Source organism: Hemicordylus capensis, chromosome 5, assembly GCF_027244095.1.
Source record: "Hemicordylus capensis ecotype Gifberg chromosome 5, rHemCap1.1.pri, whole genome shotgun sequence".
In the NCBI taxonomy this organism is placed as follows: Eukaryota; Metazoa; Chordata; class Lepidosauria; order Squamata; family Cordylidae; genus Hemicordylus; species Hemicordylus capensis.
Window position 1 is genome coordinate 5494863 of NC_069661.1, and position 19276 is coordinate 5514138.

General features: G+C 50.2%; 1 protein-coding gene across 2 annotated transcripts in view; it reads left to right on the forward strand.

The window, feature by feature from the left end:
* Nucleotides 1–391: 391 nt before the first annotated feature.
* GFRA4 (GDNF family receptor alpha 4) overlaps nucleotides 392–19276 on the forward strand; it is a 142151-nt gene continuing 123266 nt past the window's right edge. For both annotated transcript variants that reach the window (XM_053257700.1, XM_053257701.1), the window contains exon 1: nucleotides 392–1005. In XM_053257700.1, the coding sequence (XP_053113675.1) occupies nucleotides 966–1005 (40 nt within the window). In that variant the 5' untranslated portion in view covers nucleotides 392–965. The remainder of the gene's footprint in view (nucleotides 1006–19276) is intronic.

Sequence of the window (19276 nt, forward strand, 5' to 3'; positions counted from 1 at the left end):
AGAGAAGAAAGCGAGCGCCCTGCCAAGCGAGCATCTCCAGCTGCATGGCAGAGCTCCGAAGGACACTCTGCGCCCTCCTGAAGTGGAACCACCTTCTTCTTCTCAGCAGCATCTCTCTCCCGCCTTACTCTCTTTGCAGCCAGCCACGGTGTCTAACCTCTGGATATTCCGCTGGGGCAACGCGAGCCCCTCCTCTCTCCAGCAGAGCTCCTGAACTTTACAGCCCCCTGCTCTGGGCTGCTGCCTCCGGGTGATTCCCTCCCTTCTTGTTCCCGAGGCAATGCTGCTGGCCAGACCCACCCAATTACTCCGATCCAAATAGAGAGGCAGAAAGGTCTGCGGAGTTGGCGAGCGGGGGGGCGGGGGGCGGGCAGGATGGAGGGTCCGCAGGAAAACGCTGCGCGTCCCTTCAGAAAGCGTGGCTGCTCCTGTCCCTTTAAGAATGCTCCAGCTGTTGCCTGACCAGACAGAGAGAACCCAGCATTTCGGAGCACAGAGCTTTGAAGGGCTGGAAGGAGGAAGGAAGCCAGGGCGCCGCTCCTGAGACTCCTCTGGCCGTTCTTCTGCTCCCGAGCAGACCTGCCGCTGAGCTCCACTCCGGCTGACCTGCCAGGGCAGCCGATCTCCTGCCGGGATCTCCAAGCGGTCCCCCCGCCCGCGCCAGAAGTTTGCAAAGGAGAAGCGGGGAGGGGCCCCGCTGGCTAGACTCGACCTCAAAGTTAGAGAGAGGGATGATGAAGAGCCACAGAAGCCCCGCGGATCCGTCTTGAGGAGGCAGCCCGCCTGGACCTGAAACTAGGACTCGGTTCCCCGGGAGCGATGCTTCGAGATCAGGACCAAGGCTGGATCCTGCCAAGCACGGGGGATTCTTAAGGGGGGGTTCCAGGAGGCGGGCGCGCCAGCTGTCCTTTCCTGCGCCTTCGAGAGACTGCAAGATCACAGGAGGGCCCGGGATATAATTCAGGATGAAGGGGACCTTGTGTTTTGTCACGCTGATCCTGACAGGTGAGTGGACTACCTTGGAGCGACTTCTCCTCAGCACCAGGGCTGTTGAGCATTGTCGGAGTGTGCGGCTCTCTCCGCATGCTTGGCTCAGGCTGTGTGCTGGCTGGCTGGCAGGCTCCGAGATGTGCGTGGAAGAGCTTACTCTGACATCAGTGGCAGGGGGCGACCTGGCAGGAAAGCCTATCAGTTAGAAGTGTGACTGTCAGCTTGTGGGTCTTGTGAGACTGGGAGCGGTTCTTAGAATCCCATCCATTCCTTTGGAACCAATGCTGCTTCTGGACTGATCCAGCCTCCCCACAAGCGTGCATGGAAAGGGTCAAATAGAAGCCACCCTTTTGCAGCCACCCTGATTGTGCAGGGGGAGGGGGAGTTAAGAGGGGGGGGGGTTAAGAGGAAGCTAATCGGTGTGAAGTGGTCTTGAGGATGTGCAAGCATTTAGCGCAAGCTCTCTCTCCACATTTGGGGAAGGGAGGTCATCCCTGGCTTTGCGGGGGAAGGTCTTTCAATGGAAAAACGGTCTCTGGTCCACAAATAGACTGGAATACTCCTTTGTATCTGCTGTAAGAGGTTTGTTAGCAACAGATCACTGCCGTTTCAAAGCGAGAGGGTTTGGGGGGGGGCGAGGGAAAGACGGGGAAATGGGAGGTATTGCTAGACTGGATTTGAGTATCCCAGATCTAGTCCGTGGAAATGCAGCCCATCGACACCAGCAAATGTTATACACTTGTCTGCATGCATTTACTAGGAAGTAAATCTCACTGATTCCAGAGGTGCTTGCTTCCAAATCCGCACGCTTTGGATCGCAGCCTTTTGACGCCGTCCCTGCAGGAGTTGTTTGGGTTGCCATGAAATACTTTGAAGTTGGTGGAGCTTTCAGAAAGCATTTCTCTCCCCTCCCCTGCCCTCCCCTTCCCCTGCTCCTTGCTGGAAGACTTTCTCATGGTGGGAAGTTCCAGGGAAAGAATGTGATCTAGTTCTTTAATTGCACATAATCACTTATGTCATTGACGGAAGTGATGGGCCCGGCTCTGAAACGCTCTCCTTAAACGCCTCTTTACTTGTTTGAATGGCCTGCGTAGAACTCTCTGAATACATTTTCCACTATCCCGAAGAAGCACTTCCAATGTTCCAAAGTGTGGTGTGGTGCGGGGGATAAGCTTCCCCCTAGGGGCTGGCCTGTCCAAGTCTATTCTGGTCGCCACAATCCACTTGCCCTTCACGCAGACAAGCGTGGCACCCTGGATGGGAATGGAAATGTTTGTGTGGAGCGCACACAGAGAAAAGCACACACAGGTGCATGGGCTCCTCCGGGCGCATCGGATCCAAAAGCAGGCCGGGGTGATGCTAAGGGGGCAGAGGCGTGATCTGTTCCTGGCTCCCCAGGCAAACTGATATAAGTTGATTCCACAATCGCATCGTAAATGTCACGCTTGTGATCCGGGAGGAGCCGCAAATACTTCCATGCTGCACAGCTGGTTTCACACAGATGTCTCCTTGCGTGATTTAGGGTTGCCAAGCCTCTGGGACTGGCCTGAAATCTCCAGGAATAATTTCCCAGAGGAGCACTGAAGGCAAGCCTGGAGATTTTAATGGCTTGATGTGATGAAAAAATATTGGGAACAAACACTGGCGGCAGGGGTGTGTGTGTGTGTGTGTGTGTGTGTGTGTGTGTGTGTGTGATCCTCTAGGAAAGCTTCAGGCCGAGTGGGCATCTAGTCGTGTGTGCTGGCCATGGGGACTCTGGCAGTGGGGAATGCCCTCCTGCTTGGGGACCGAGAACAAGGCTTCCTTCCCTGCAGTGTAAGGAGGGTGAACTTGCTGTATGTCCAGAGGGGCACTAGAGGGCAAAGCTGGAGCACAGCTACTGCTCAGGGGAAAGGTGAGTCCTGGCATTTCCCCCAGGGATGCCCCTTGCTCACTGCAGAAACGCAGGCACGGCACAGGACCTCCACAGGCCGCTATTTGCCACCTCTCTGTGTCCTACCATTCCCCCCGCCCTCCGCTCAGGGTGGCATACATGCCCTTGCTCTGTGTTGCCCTCACAACAGTCTTCTGAGCTAGGTGAGACTGTCAGGCTATTGACAGGACCGGGAGGCGGGCAGGCCGAAGGCTGCCTTTCCCCCAGACGCTCCTGGAACCGTGGTGGGAAGTGCAGACCGTACCCTCACACTGCTACACGCACGCAGCACGGATCTCCGGAGGCTGAGCTGATGTGCGCTGGCCTCCATGTACCCCACAATGCACTGCATGGTGAGTGTGGTGCGTGGGGGGATACCCCTGTGAGAGGGCCGCCTCTAGGCACCCGTCTCCGTGTGTCCTTCTCCGAGCACACACACACGATCCCAGCACTGGGGCTCAGGGCACGCTTGCACCCTTAACCTCGGTTAAAGGCTGGGCTCCAAAGTGAGGTTAAGTGTACTAGGATCTGCGTGGATCTTGGCACTGCACACGGGCAGCCTAAGCCAAACTGGGCTGACCTAGCCTGGGTTAGGCTGCTCATGAGAACAGCCTTTGAGAGAGAGAGAGAGTGAAGCTGTTCCCACGATCACTGGAAAGCAATTTCCCGTATTCGTGGGAACTACCGGGCTCTCAGGCCCGCATAATTCCCCCTCCCCTTAAATGAGGTTAACGAGCGCTCTGTTAACCTCATTGTTTTTGTGTCGCCGTGGCATGTGGTGACACACGAGTAGACCCCTGACCGGGAGGCTGAAGCCAGCCTCCCAGGCTTGGGGGTCTCTCCAGGATGCCCCGCGTGCATTCTGGGACTTCCGGAGGCCACGCGGCCCACGGTCCCCGCAGCCCCCTCCAGCTCCATGATGAAACCGGCAGTCATGTGGGTGGCTGATCCGGATGCCCAGGGCTGCACTTTGATCATCTGCGGGGAGAGCGGGCTAAGTCCGCTCTCTCCGCCGACCCGACAGAAGCTCTTCTCACAGATCGTGAGAAGAGCTTCAGAGAGACACTGGCCCACTGTACCCCAGTCAGTTTCATGACTGAGCCAGGATTGGAACCCAGACCTCCCTTCGCCCAAACCAACATTTGATCCACGACATTGTCCTGGCTGTGTCCCCTCATAGATCCGCAAGGATTGGCAAGCCCTGGAGTACACTTTGCAGCATGTGAACGGTGAGGTCAAGAGCACAGAAACCGAGGAAGTGCCCTTTACTCAGTCAGACCGTGGGTCCACCTCGCTCAGCACTGTCTACGCAGACTGGTCATGGCTCTCCGAGGTTTCAGGCAGGAGTCTTTCCTAGCCCTACTTAGAAATGCTGCCGGAGAGAGAACTGGAGACCTTTTGCATGCAAATTGCAAAACAGGTGCTCTTCCACTGAGCTTTGGCCCTGTCCCAAGGAACGGAACAAAACTCCTATGAATCTTTAAAATGAATTTAACACAGACATGTCCGTATACATGTACACAACAACCTTATGAGGCTGGTCACCACTACCCCCATTTGACAGCCAAAGAGCTGAGGCTGAAAGCACAACTACTACTACTACTACTACTACTAGTACTATTATTATTATTATTATTACATTTATATTCTGCTTTTCCTCCAAGGAGCCCAGAGCGGTGTACTACATACTTGAGTTTCTCTTTCACAACAACCCTGTGAAGTAGGTTAGGCTGAGAGAGAAGTGACTGGCCCAGAGTCACCCAGCTAGTTTTATGGCTGAATGGGGATTTGAACTCGGGTCTCCCCAGTCCTAGTCCAGCACTCTAACCACTACACCACGCTGGCACACTGATGGCATAACAACAACCACAACAACTGTGGTGGTGGTGATCGACCCAGCTGCAGTCTTGCCGATTCCCTATAAAGCAGTGTGCAGTGATTTAAAATGTAGCCTGGATGGGAGGGGATGGAAATTGAATTCTAACCCACCACGGTCCTTTCTCTCTCCCCCTGCCCCACAAGGCTGCATTTTTGTTTTTTAAAAAAGGAATCTTTCTTCCTTACAGCAGAATTGCTTCTAGTCTCAGAGCTTCATTGGGAGAAAAACAGCTTAACAAGTGATTTCAGGGGAAGCACAGGTTGGGTGCATTTCCCTTTCCCACTGCTGTCCTTTAAACCACCCAGGCCCACTCTGCCACTTTCTACCAGTTCTTCTATACACGAATTCATAAAGAATTCCAATTCATTGAAGAATTCTATATGAATTCTTTACACGAAATGCAGAGCCAATTCTGCATGTAGGTCTGCAATCACCATGGCTGGTTTGGCCCCCCAGAAAGAGGGATGTGCCCAAAGCCATTCAACGGATCCCTGGCAACGCTGGACATAATGTCCGCTGCTCTGGTCATTGAGTCCCCACGGCCAGTGGCCACCGCACGCAGTGATCCAGCCCGTCTTCTTTTAAAAGCCCCTCCTCAGACTCCAAATCTTCTTCCACCAAACCTTTCCTGAAGCCCCAACAGAACCGATTAAATGAAATACAGCTGGACCTTGTTACTGGATGGAGTTCCATCCTCTCCTACAACCGTGGATAATGAAACCATGGATAACGAGACCGTAACCCAGGCCTGATCAACTTAGGCCCCCCAGCTGTTTTTGGACTACAACTCCCATAATCCCCAGCCACAGTGGCCAATAGCCAGGGATTATGGGAGTTGTAGGCCAACATCTGCAGGAGGGCCAAAGTTGAGCAGCGCTGCCTTAACCCTATGGTGATTGGGGGTTAGGTTCCTCAGGGTCAAAAAAGGGCAAAACAAACAAACACCAGGGAGGAGGCAGAAATAAGTGAAATAACGTACTGTTCCATGCGCTCTAGGTCTCCAGCTGTCCAACAATTCCTCCTCCCAACCCCAATGATAATGGGGGCCACCTGTTTGCTAATTCTGTGCCGAGGTGCCAGAATTCTGCACCAAGTAACCCAAATCCCCTGACCTTTAGGGATTCAGCAAGTAGGACATAATTTGCAGGTTTGGGATTTGCACAATGAATTTGGTTTCTTCTAGCCAGCGGAGAAAGCAATGAACCAATGAACATCGGGACACCTTATTTACTAAACAACAGGTCCTGCTCAGCCCCCCCCCCCACACCCCTCAGCATCCTAAAATTCACTAGCCCCCGCCCTCCAGTTTTCAAGCTTATCTTTGCAACCATAAAAGTTAGGCATTTTTAAAAAAGAAATAAAAGAAAGCTGAAGTTCTCGTGATGTTGCATGCTGTGCCTACCCAGTACCAAATTCGGTGACTGCGTGATGTGCCTGCAGCCTGCAAATCAGCTTGCAGGAGCTCAGGCCTAATCAGCATCAGAGCTGATGCAAGGGAATTATCTGGGGGCTGCCCTTTCATGGGGAGAGCAGAGGTGATGGTCCCAGACAGCCGCTTCTTGGGGTGTCAGCAGGGCAGCAAGGTGCACCCCACCACTGCCATCACAGCAGCTCTTCGGGGCCAACCTGACCTTTCCAGGCTTTGCAAGAAGCGCCAGGAGGGAAGAGGAGTCTGTACTTGTATGCTGCTCCCAGCACTGCAGGTGCCCCTTGACTTCTTCCGCCCTCGTCTGCCTTTATGATTGAACTAAGTCTGCAAATCATACCCTTGTCCAGTTTTGTCAGTTAAACTTCCCTCCCCATTAGAATTCAAGGTCGTCCACTGAAACTGAGTGGCAGTAGAGCGAGAAAACAGCACAAGGAGGAGGCAATCCTTTACCCAGTTCATGACTGGCTGATGGAACTCCTTGACACAAGATAATGACAGTGGCCAATGGCTTAGATTCCTTTAAGGAGGGACTAAACAAGTTCACCATTGATAGCTTAGTCGTGTGAGGAGAGATACAGAGGCAACACCCAGGAGCACAGTGAGGTTGGAATGGGTTCAGGGATTTTAAAAAAGGAAGACAGGCCCTGACCATCCCCTGTCATTTTCTTCTTCAGAGAGGCATGAGGGGAAAGCAAAGAGCAAGCTGTCACCGAGTTGCTAGGGCTCCCTTCCTCAGGGGCCCAGGGACATTTGTCCCCCTTGTTCACTGTAGCTACACCCCCCACCCCCGGCAACACCCTTCCTTTGACACCTATCCCCAACCCTGCATCTGATACCCAAAGATAGCTTGCCATTGAAGATGGAGGTTCCATTTTGGCTAATAGCTGATGATAAACCTGGGTAACTTTGAAAGGAGAATATGCTTGAAAATTGCTTCCCACTGCTGCCCCCCCCCCCCGGCCTGGAACTTTTATAAAAAGATACATTACAGCCAAAGTCAAGCATTTCTGAATCTCATACTTCAGTGGGAAAGGTCTAGGGAGTGCTCAGATGATCTTCCAGTTGTATTCGGTATGAGACTTAAGCATGCTAAACCTTTGTCAGCATTTTGCCTGTGTTGTAGTGCATGGTACAAAGAACACAGGATTGCTGCTATGTGTCAGGTTCCCCATAACCCCTCCATAATGATTAATTCAACTTGCCTGGTGAAATAATTTCAGTTTCCTGGATATCATTTCAATGTGCCTTCCCCTGTGGCTTATCTCCCTCCAGTAGATAAACTGGAGGAGTACTGGGCTTGTGGTAACAAACATTAATTGCCCCCTTTGCGAAGCAGGGTTCACCTTGGTTTGCATTTGGATGGGAGGCTACATGATGTGAGCACTATAAGATACTGAGGTCATTCACACAATCAAAAACCGTGTTCTATCTGGGTATGGGAGCTGTGTGTGCTCCCAGTTTTCAGTTGTGTGGAAGTGAGGTAGGAGGTAAACCTGGGTAGAAGTGATTGTGTGGAAGAAAAGTAAGAGGAAAATCTGGGTAACTTTTCTTCCACACAATGGGGCTACTCTCACGATCGGGGGAAATCGGGCTAGGAAAGCCTAGCCCAATTTTTCCCGATCATGGGAACCACCGGGATCGGCTGTGAGCCCGGTGGTTCCTAGGCGGGTAACCCGCCTAAGTACCCCTGCCTTTAGCCCAGGTTTGCAGAGTGAGCGCTCCGCAAAACCGGGCTCCCTGATCGTGAGCAGCCATGGCATGGCACCGTGCCGTGGCTACTCGTGAGTAGACCCCCAGAGGGGAGGCAAAAAGCCACCTCCCAGCTCTGGGAGTCTCCCCAGTATGCCCTGCACACTCACACAAGGGCATACTGGGACTTCTGGGGCCACGCGGCCCCCGAGCTCCCCAGCCCCCACCGGCTCCGTCACGGATCTGGCAATCATGTGGGTGGCTGATCCGGCCGCCCAGGGCTACTGCCCCGATCGTCTGCCCCGAAGCGTCAGTTTTGGCAAAAGCGGGTCTCACGGATTGTATAATTCCTCAATAATTTCTACCCAGGTTTCCTCTTACCTTGCTTCCACACAACTGAAAACTGGGAGCACACACAGCTCCCAAACCCAGGTAGAACACAGTTTTTGATTGTGTGAATGACCTCACTCTCTTTAGGGGATGGGGCCATACCTCACTGGTAAAGCATCTGCTTTGCAAACAGAAGGCCTTGGCTTAGATCCCCAAAAGCATCTCCAGGTAGGGCCGGGAGAGATTCCTGCCTGAAATCTTGGAGAGCTGCTGTCAGTCAGTGCAGATAGTACGGAACTAGATGGACCAAGGGTCTGACTCAGTAGAAGGCAGCTTCCTGTGTTCCCACATTTCTATGATAAGAACAGCCCTGCTGGATCAGGCCCAAGGAAGCCCATCTAGTCCAGTATTTTGTTTCCCGCAGTGGCCCACCAGATGCCTCTGAGAAGCCCACCAGCAAGAGATGGAGGCATGCTCTCTCTCCTGCTATTGTTCCCCTGCAACTGGTATTGAGAGGCATCATGCCTCTGAGGCTGGAGGCGGCCCTCAGCCACCAGACTAGTAGCCATTGACAGACCTGTCCCCCAATAAGCACACATTGTTATGACAATTCACCATAATTTGAACTGGCTAGTGAGGGCATTCACACAATCAAAAACTGTGGTCTAACCAGGTTTGGGACTCTGTAAGGCTATTCACACGATGGGGTGAAATCGGGCTAGCAGAGGCTAGTCTGATTTCGCCCCATCATGTGAACCACCAGGCTCGGCTGCGAGCCCGGTAGTTCCTAGGCGGGTAACCCACCTAAGCACCCCACCCTAAAACCAGGTTTGCGGAGTGAGTGCTCTGAAAACCTGGTTTTAAAGATCGTGAGTTGCCACGGTGCGGCTCCGCGCCGCAGTTACTCATGAGTAGACCCCTGGAGGGGAGGCAAAAAGCCGCCTCCCAGCTCCGGGGGTCTCCCCATTATGACCTGCGTGCTGGCAATCGTGTGGGTGGCCGATCCAGCTGCCCAGGGCTCCCGCTCTGATTGTGAGCAGGGAGAGCGGGCTTAGCCCTCCCCCCCCCCCCGCTCACTCATACGAACCGGGTCTCACTGATTGTGAGACCTGGCTCTGTGTGTGCTCCCAATTTTTGGTTGTGTGGAAGCAAGGTAAAGGGGAAACCTGGGTAGAAGTAATTGTCTGGAAGCAAGGTAGGAAGAAAAGCTACCCAGGTGATTCTGGAAGCAAGTGAAAGGAAAGTTATTCTGTGGAAGTAAGGTGGGAGGAAAAGCTACCCAGATTTTCCTCCTACCTTGCTTCCACACAACTGAAAATTAGGAGCACACACAGCTCCCAAACCCAGGTAGAACAGGTTTTGATTGTATGAATGACCTCAATGCCAGGGAAAATCTCAACATCAGTCCTGTCTTGGAGATGCCAAGGAAGGGAACTCGGAACCTTCTGCATGCAGGTGCTCTTCCACTGAGCTATGCCCTATCCCCTAAGGCAGGCCTGCTCAACTTAGGCCCCCCAGCTGTTTTTGGACTACCATAATTCTCAGCCACAGCAGCCAATAGCCAGGGATTATGGGAATTGTAGGCCAACATCTGCAGGAGGGCCGAAGTTGAGCAGGCCTGCCCTAAGGAGACGATCTTACAATGCTCCCACATGTAGTCTCCCACCCCAGATGCCAACCAGGGCAGATTCTGCTTAGCAAAGGGGACAATTCATGCTTGCTACCACAAGACCAGCTCTCCTGCTTTTCAATGGTCATTCTCAAACTGTAGGACTCTGTCTCTAGACCGGTCTGCCTGGCCCCTTCCTTGCTATCTTGGAATGCCAGGTGAAGTCCACTCTTTTCTCCGATCACCCACGTGGCTTTTAACAGTGTTCACAACCTTATTCCTGCTGTTTGACTGCTTCAGTGGATCAATTTGCTTTGCCTAGCGGTTGGGCTGGGAAATTTTCTGCTGTTTTTATGGTTTTCATTGTCGTCGTTTTTTATTCTTTGTGTGTAAACTGTGTTACCTTGAGCCCCCATGAGGCTAAGATGATACTTATTTAAAAATCATATAAATAAATACGTGAAAGCACTATTGTATTCTTCCTAGTAGTCTTTTATGTTGTCTTGTTGAGACGTTTTCCCCAGTGGGGATCCTGTAGAGGGTATGTGTGGGGGCAGGGGGTAGAGTCTGAAAGGAAAAGGGAGTGAAAGGAGAAGGAAATGGAGTTGCTTCTGAATAAACCTTTAGTTAAATCTACATACAATTTATTTGTGTCTATGAGGGAAGCAGCTGTAATGCAAGCACACTCCAGGATGGATGCTTCAGTATGAGGATCAGCATTGTTTGCAAATATTTTTTGAAATTTCATTTCATATTACATTTTTTATATGGGCATCTGGCATCAAAGTACCGAACTCACAAGATACTATCATTAAGAAAGCATCCTTTCTTCCAGGAAGAAATGGCATGAGATAGGAAAGGTTGCGGTGAGACGCTTTTGTTTGTTCTCCCCCGTGTACGAGGCACTTTTTAAAAAGAGGAGCCCCTTGAATTTGCTGTGATTTGTTTTGTGCAGACTGAAATCAACACCTATACAGGTAGCCAAGCCTGTTAATAACCACAGCGCAAGGCGCACGGCAGCCGACGGCATTTTTCCTGACAGCTGGTTTTCTCTGCTTCGTCTTCAGCTGTACCTGCTGGGCAATTCTTTTGAGATTTTATAATCTTTCTTTGTTAAGTTGCTGCTTTCCCAAAATAGGAAAGACAAGGTGACAGTTGAAAAAAAAATCAAAATGACAAAAAGATCCAAGAATGAGAGAATCTGGAATGGCTCAGAAGATCTTCTGTTTCCAAAATTTCCTTGAGGTCATTCTAATTACCAATCCTACCTGAGTAGGCAGTGCTAGCCTGGGAAGGGCTGGTTGTGAGAATCTCTGGGATCGGGGCCGATGCTGATGCTCCTTCACCGGGTAGCTGGGGTTTTGTCCCCAGGCTGCGAGCAAGCTAGAAGCTGGGTGGAGGTGGGGGCGTTCCTGCCTCACTGCCCAGTTGTGCAGAAGCTTGGGCTCCTAGCAGCCCAAGCTTCCATAGAGCTGGACGAAAGGAGCAGCCCGGCAGCAGGGAATGCCCCCCCCCCTATGCACTTCTCTCCTTGCATGGTGCATTGTGGGATCCCGTAGGAAGCAGCCTGATTTCCCCCATTCTCCTTGCTGCTCCAAGAGTGCTCACACACTGGCCGTGTGGGTGTGCCACAAAGTGGACACGTTTTGCCAGGAGCTCCTGCCTTCCCCACAGCCCTCCTCAGCCCCAGGGGCTACAATGGTGTGAATTGCCTTCTTGTCTTTGGGAACCCTTTGTGCATCCTTGTATCTGTCAAAGAACCCGCCCCCCTGCACCTCTGCCCGGGAAATGCGAAATGCTATAGAGAATTCTGGGCATTATTCTAGAGCTGGTCTTGTGGTAGCAAGCATGACTTGTCCCCATAGCTAAGCAGGGTCTGCCCTGGTTGCATCTGAATGGGAGACTTGAAGTGTGAGCACTGCAAGATATTCCCCTCAGGGGATGAAGCCACTCTGGCAAGAGCAGAAGGTTTCAAGTTCCCTCCCTGGCTTCTTCAAGATAGGGCTGAGAGAGATTCCTGCCTGCAACCTTGGAGAAGCCACTGCCAGTCTGTGAAGACAATACTGAGCTAGATAGACCCATGGTCTGACTCAGTATATGGCAGTTTCCTATGTTTCCTATGTTCCTAGCAGGGATTCCCAACAGGGGGTATTAGTGCCCCTAGGGGTACATGAAGGGCTCCCGCAGGTACTCCGAGCCCTCCCTGGCTTGAAGCTGATGCATCCTCGGCAATGTGTCTGCCACAGAAGGGGAGGGAGGTGGGTGAATACCCCCCTTCTCTGCTCGCACGTGGCTGGCTACATGCTGAAGCTCGGCATACTCCTCCTCTCAGCTGGGCTTACAGGCTTCAGAAAATTAGCACTGAGTACTCCCATTGAAATTAATAGGACAAGTAAATGAACCATTAATTTCAATGGGAGTATTCATGAGTAACTTAGTCTGGATGCAAACCAGTGACTGGAATAGCTTGTCTCATAGCTGTAACATTTAAATCTCTCTCTCTCTCTCTCTCTCTCTCTCTCTCTCTCTCTCTCTCTCTCACACACACACACACACACACACACACACACACACACACACACAGACATACACACAATGTCTGAATGCAGGCAAAAGGGGCGTATCTAGTGTAGGGCAGGCGGGGCACGTGCCCTGGGCACCACTTGAAGGGGGGTGCAAATTCCTAAAATTAATTTTTTTCCAAAAAAGGCCACCAAAAACAAAATGGCCACCGTGCATGCTCAAATGGCCTCTGTGAGGCCCTAGGCCATGCCAGGCCTCACAGAGGCCATTTGAGCATGCACAGTGGCCATTTTGTTTTCAGGGGCCATTAAAAAAAATTATTTTAAAAAATGGACACTGCATATGCTCAAATGGTCTCTGCGAGGCCCTAGAGGTCAGCAATGGGAGGGGTAACCTTTGCAGACACCCTCCTCTCACGGCCTATAGGAAGCGCCCTGAAGGGGCTACAGGTTAAAAAAAAATAATTTAATATAATATAAGTCACTGTACACATATTCAGTTTAGCACTATGTACAGAGAATCAGGGCCTGTGAATACTGAGCTGAAGCTTATGAGCTAGGATTGTATTCATTTGCTCTTACTTTGCTTCTTATGATAAGTGAGTTAAATGTGATGTCTTAATAATATGGCTATTAATGGTGAGTTTGTCTTTGAATCAGTGTGAAATCCTTAGTATTAAGGCCCACTGGGAGTTTCTTGCTCTCTTTCTCTCATTTTAACTATTTTTCTGAAAGACTAGAATATATTCCAAGCAGTGACACAGTTTACTCTGCATATCCTTTAATTATTTTCAGAGTATCTGGGAAAAGCCAAATTCTCCATTTATTTTTAAAACTGATGTAATAGTGATGCTACAATGCATAGTAAAGAATTAGATAGGCACTTCTGTTTAGTTTTCCAAGTATACCTCCACATAGTATTTGGGTATTTCATGAGCCCCAGCATACTGAAATTTGTAGTTTTCCAGCATTTGTTGGTCTGGCTACATCCACTGCTAAATAGTTTTTGAAATTTTAAAAGATTAATGAGCTTGACTTATATTTTTCAGCTGATATTATAGTAAAGTTATCTGAAAGATGGATGTCAGATGTTTGGACAGGGGGCGCAATTTCAGTGCTTGCCCTAGGCGCTATTTTCCCTAGATACGCCTTTGGCCAGACAACTGCCATTTTGCCACAAAATGGACCCGTGGTTTTCCTCCGTGGACAGAGATTTGTACCTTCATTCTGTAGAGAGGTCTGCTGCCTAGACCTCCAGTTCCATGGTGCCAGCGTTACGTCCGAATGCTGGCACCGCAGTCTGCAACCAGAGTTGAGGGAGGAAGCTCCTCCCTCGCTCCAGCTGCTATTGGCTGCCGGAGCTTTCCTTCAGTAAAGAAGGAAGCCCAGGCAGCCAGGTCCCCTTCCTCTCTGCAGCCAGCAAGGCTGCAGAGAGGGAGCTCTCCTGAACTTCCAAATTTGGATGGGAGAGTGGGGGGACTGGAGTGGAATTGTGGGTCCATTGGACCCATGATTCTGTCTTGCCCATATGTCCCTACCTACCAGGGACAGTCCCTATTTTCTGGTCCTGTCTGGCTCTGTGGTCGCCAGGAGTTGAAACCAACTTGACTGCACAACTTTACTTTACTAGGGTAAAAGAGTGCCCCTATTTTTGCCTTTAGAGAATGCCTCGTTGAAATAGTGTGGTGTGTTAGAGTTGTAATACTTCAGGGTTCAGCTCTCTCCCCAGGGTCTCCAGAAGGGACATTTCTAAAGAGTACGTAGCTAGTTTGGATCAGACCCTTGGTCCATCTAGCTCAGTATGGTCTGCTCTGACTGTTGGCAGCTTTCCAGCCCTACATGAGTCTTTCTCTTACCTGGGAAGAGGTAGCACAGCTGAGTCTTTCCCAGCCCTCCCTGGAGAGGCTGCCAGGGACTGACCTTGTGACCTTCTGCATGTAAAACAGGTACTCTAGCAGGAAGCTGGTGTATACTGACTGAGCCAGACTATTGGCCCAACTGCTAGCTCTGCATCGTCCCCACTAACTGGGAGCAACTCACCCGGGTTTAGGGCAAAGGGTCTTTCCTTGCACCCTCTGCAGATGGATCTGTGGTCTTCTGCATGCGCAGCATGGGTGCTAGCACTGAGTAGGGGTGTGAACAAAACCGCCTGGCCCAGTTTGGTTTGAGTTTGAACCGGACCCGAACCGGACCAGGCCAGTTTGGTTTTGCCCCCCATCGTAACCCCTTCCCCCCTGGTTTGGAGATCACCACACATGGGTCCCACTGTGCATACACAGTGACGTCCAAAATGGCCACCACGCCAGGGAATAGGCCCGGAAAGGGCTGAAGACTGCCCAACCAGGCAATTGTTGCATCAGAGAAGGCCGGGGGGAGGGAAACCTCTGCAGAACCCCACCACCATCTTGGAGAAGCTCCCCGGAGGGGGTAAGTTTTTTAAAAAGATATATTTTTTTTAATGGCTCAATGAACTCCCAAACCAGGGTGGTGGTGGTTTGTTCTGGGGTCGAGCCGAACTGGGGGTGGTTTGGCTTGACCCTGAACCTTTGGACTGAACCGGTTTGATATTGAACTGGTTCGAATTCAAACCTGTTTGCTCACTGAGCTCCAGGCCCTCCTCCCAAAATGTATGAAACTGCCCTTTTATAGTTTTGGACCATGTTCATTTTGCTCAGTCTGGTCTACACTGACTAGCAGTGGTTCTTCAGGGTTCCAGGCAAGGGTCTTCCCCAGCCCTACCTGGAGATGCTGCCAGGGACTCAACCGGGGACCTTCTGCATGCAAAGCAGATGCTCTGCCACTAAGCTACAGATCCTCCAGCAGAAAGTTTAAGATTTCACCTGGAGACCCTTCTCTACTCTGCATTTCAGTCAGGCCAGCCGGTGCAGTATTAGTGGCTAAAACCTCAGCTCGGCCATGAACCTGTTCGTGGTGGATGCAGGCAAGCCCCACCTCAGTCCATGATATTCATCATTTATTATCGACACATTTGGGGCACTGTACAAAGCATGAGGATGGTAATGCAAGCCTGACTTACAAGGTTGGTGTACATATTTATTGCAATACCCACACGTAGCATATACACACGCTTAGAGCATTCAGGGTGTTGTACATAAATTATATTGTAATTATTAAATTACAACAAGGCTGTAAGGTAGGCCAGTAGAAATCGTCCACAATATTATAGGAAGTCTGATGTGGAGAGACAGAGCTGTTCATCATGAGAAGGCCTGTAGTGCCATTTTGGAAGGACGGTATAGAAATTGAATAAATATTAATAAATAGTGTATCCCCAGGAGGTGTCTCCCTGTTCAGGACTCCAGCTCCAAGAAACTGGACCCTTGCTGTTCTATCCAGCCCTAATTGGGGGGAGGGGGTTTTAGCAGAGGGAAGGGGGGAAGGTCGCCTACTGGAGCATGGACAGCCCTTTCATGGGGCAAGGTAAGGCAGTCGCCTCCAGGAGCAGATTTATTGAGGGACCAGAACCCGATTCAGATATTATGCTGTACGAGTGTACGGATGCCTGTACACTTGTTCATGTGAATGACTGTACCTGAGTTCATTTAAAAAGTGAGCCTGGATACAGGCCCTTCAAATGCATGGCACAGATAGGAAGGGTACTGCTGTACTAGTACTCAGCATAACATGTGAATGACTGTACCTGTGTACAGATCTGTACATAGGCCCATTCACATGGTTCAACACTCAAGACTATAAGAACAGCCCTGCTGGATCAGACCCAAGACCCATCTAGTCCAGCATCATGTTTCACACAGTGGCCCACCAGATGCCTCTGGGGAGCCCACAGGCAAGAGGTATGTGCATGCCCTCTCTGCTGCTGTTTCTCTCTTGCAATTGGTATTGTGGCTGGAGGTGGCCCACAGCCACCAAACTAGGAGCCATTGATAGATCTGTCCACCATGAATCTGTCTAAGCCCTTCTTAAAGCCATCCAAGCTGGTGGCCATCACCACATCCTAGGCCAAAGAATTCCACAGGTTAATTACACACTGTGTGAAAAAGTACTTCCTCTTGTCGGTCCTAAATTTCAGTTTCATGGGGTGACCCCTGGTTCTAGTGTTGTGAGAGAGGGAGAAAAATTTCTCTCTGTTCCCCCTCTCCAGTCCATGCATAATTCTATGCAGCTCAATCATGTCTCCGCTTAGTCGCCTCTAATTGTAAATGTGCTCAGAGATGCAAATTTTGGGCAGTATAGAAATATGTTAGACACACACAGAGAGATTTTTTTTAAAAAAAAAATTTTTAAAGGTCCATGCTGTCTGGAGTGATTTGACCCTCCTGGCTTTCCCTTTCATGTTCCTTTTTACCAGTCCCCTCATTTGGGAGAAGTTTCTTCTGAAATCCAACGCATCTGTGAACTTACAAGTGTTCAGTCTACACAGATACAGTCATTCACATGTTATGCTGGATGCAGGTGCAGAATTACATTTCCCATTTCTACTATGCATTTAAAGGGCTTTTATGTAGGTTCACTTTTAAAACAAACAAAGGTACAGTCATTCACACAGACATATGTACAGATATCTGCACACTCGTACAACATAAGGTCTGAACTGGGCTCCTGTACACTATACAATCACTGTACGAGTGTTGATCACAACATGTGAATGGGCCTCAGGTGCGTGGCAAAATGCCACCTCTGGCTGCCATCACAGCAGTTCTTTGGGAGTGATCTGATCCTTGCAAAGAGGTCTCTCCTCACCCTCCTTGAAAAACCTGCGAGAAGCATGAGGATGAGTAGAGAAGAGGAGGTTGGAGCAGGGCTTTCTAGGTAATAACCAGCAATTTGTATTTCACCCGGAAACATATTGGCAACCAGTGTAGTTCTTTCAAAACTGGTATTATATGGTTTGTGATATCCCAGAGACCAATCTGGCCGTCACATTCTGTACCAATTGTAGCTTCCGGATTTGTACAAAGGCAGCACTCCTGGCCACCGCCTCAACCTGAGAGACCAGGGAGAGCTTTGGGTCCAGGAGCACTCCCAAGCTGTGTATCTGATCTTTCAGTGGGAGTGTCAACCCATCCAGAACAGGCAGATCTAAACCATCTCTCAGGTCCCAACCTCCCACAGTCAGTACTTCCGTCTTATTTGGATTCAACCTCAGTTTGTTATCCCTCATCCAGCCCATTACTGCCTCCAAGTAGCCATTTAGGGAAGATATGCCATTTCCTGCATGGGTAAGGGAGCTCTGCTAATTAATATAGTCTGGAGACATGGCATTAAAGCTCCAAATAAAGTCATTTATTTAGGTAATTAGACAGATTAAGACTGACATGCCTGATTGCTAGCAACATGCAGGAAGAGGGGGAGGGACAGAAGTCTCTCTCTCTCTCTCAGGTGAGAGAGTGAAACCTAAGATTATCAGCCTAACAAAGGGGAATCAGAGTAGAGAAAACATGGTCAGAGGGGGAACGCCCTTACTGGCTATCTTTACCCCAGTGCCCCTAGTCATCAATAGGGTTGCTGGTGCTGCAAGTCGATGCCATCAGGAGCTGCATCTCCAACACCAGCTTCAGTCTCCCTCTCCAGGATACTTACTATAAGCTGTTAGGGGTCCTGAGCAAGCCAATACCCCACTTTCTTTGCCCTCCATTTTCTAGTGATTTTTGGAACTGCTCTCAGCCATAGAGCCCATTTGCACGTAACGCAGAACTGCGGGTCCAATGGATCCACGGTTCCACCCCACACACCACCACCACTCTTTTCTGCATTTGGATGTAAAGGAGAGGAGGCTGTCTGCAGTCAGGGAGCCTGCCGAGAGGAGGGGGAACTGGCTGTGCCAGCTTCCTTCTTGCGTGAAGGACATCCTGCACAGCTAATCGCAGCTGGAGAGAGTGAGGAACTTCCTCCCTCAACTCCGGTTTCAGGCAGTCCCTCCCACCTGCAGTTCCACATTCATACATACTATGGGTAGCTGTTGACTTCGGGTAGGAGCGGTGAAACTCACTAACACCCAAGGGTTCAAATTGGAGTTTGGAGAGCAAAACCTCAGGTCGCTCTCCATGCAGGACCAGAGGTTGGTCTCCGTGCAGAACCAACCTCTGGCCCCTTCAACTCTGGCTTCCCATTACATGTGAATGGGGCCAGAGATTCCTACAGCCTGCCTGACTTCTGGTCCCTTTCAACCCTTTCCCCCACTTGCCTTGGGACAGAAGTGAGAGCAGCTCGTAGAAAACAGTAGAGAGATCCAAGATTTCAACTGAACTGTGACTGGGGCAGCTGAAATGTGTCCACTTGCTTCCCCCAAACAAAAGGTAGCAGCTAAAGCAGGAGTTTCCCTTCTTCAGTCATTGAAGGGAGTTTAGCATTATCTTTTCTCAACACTCTGTAAGATCTGGAAAGATCACACAGGTCCTGAAAGCTCATAAAGCTGTTTGGAAGTTGTTAAAAAACCTTTTGTCTGTCTGTCTGTCTGTTTGCTTTTCTGTTTGTTTATTTAAGTATATTTATATCCTGCCTTTTCCAGTCAAATTCAAGGCAACTAACCAAAGAAAAATAGAATACAGCAACTATAAAAAATGCAATAAAACAAATGCAGCAGCAAACAACAATAAAATATCATGAAAACCGAAGAAGGAAAAACCAGTATTACAGTTTTCAGACGGCAGAAATTGTTTAGAAAAGATTGGGGGTGCTCAACCCAAATAAAGCTTTTTTAGACCCCATTTGAAAGTGGCCAGGGATGGTTCCACCCGAAGATCAGGTAGCAGGAAGTTCCAGAGAGAAGAGACTAACTGTCTCCATGAAGGCTCGCATGCTTTTTGCATCCTATTCACCATCCTAATCCAAGCGGGAAGAGGAGGCTCCAGCTGAGCAAAGGTGCACCTAGGTAATTTTGGAACCTGGACTTTGGAGGCCCCTCCTTTGGAAGCCCCCTGACCCTGCAAATTAA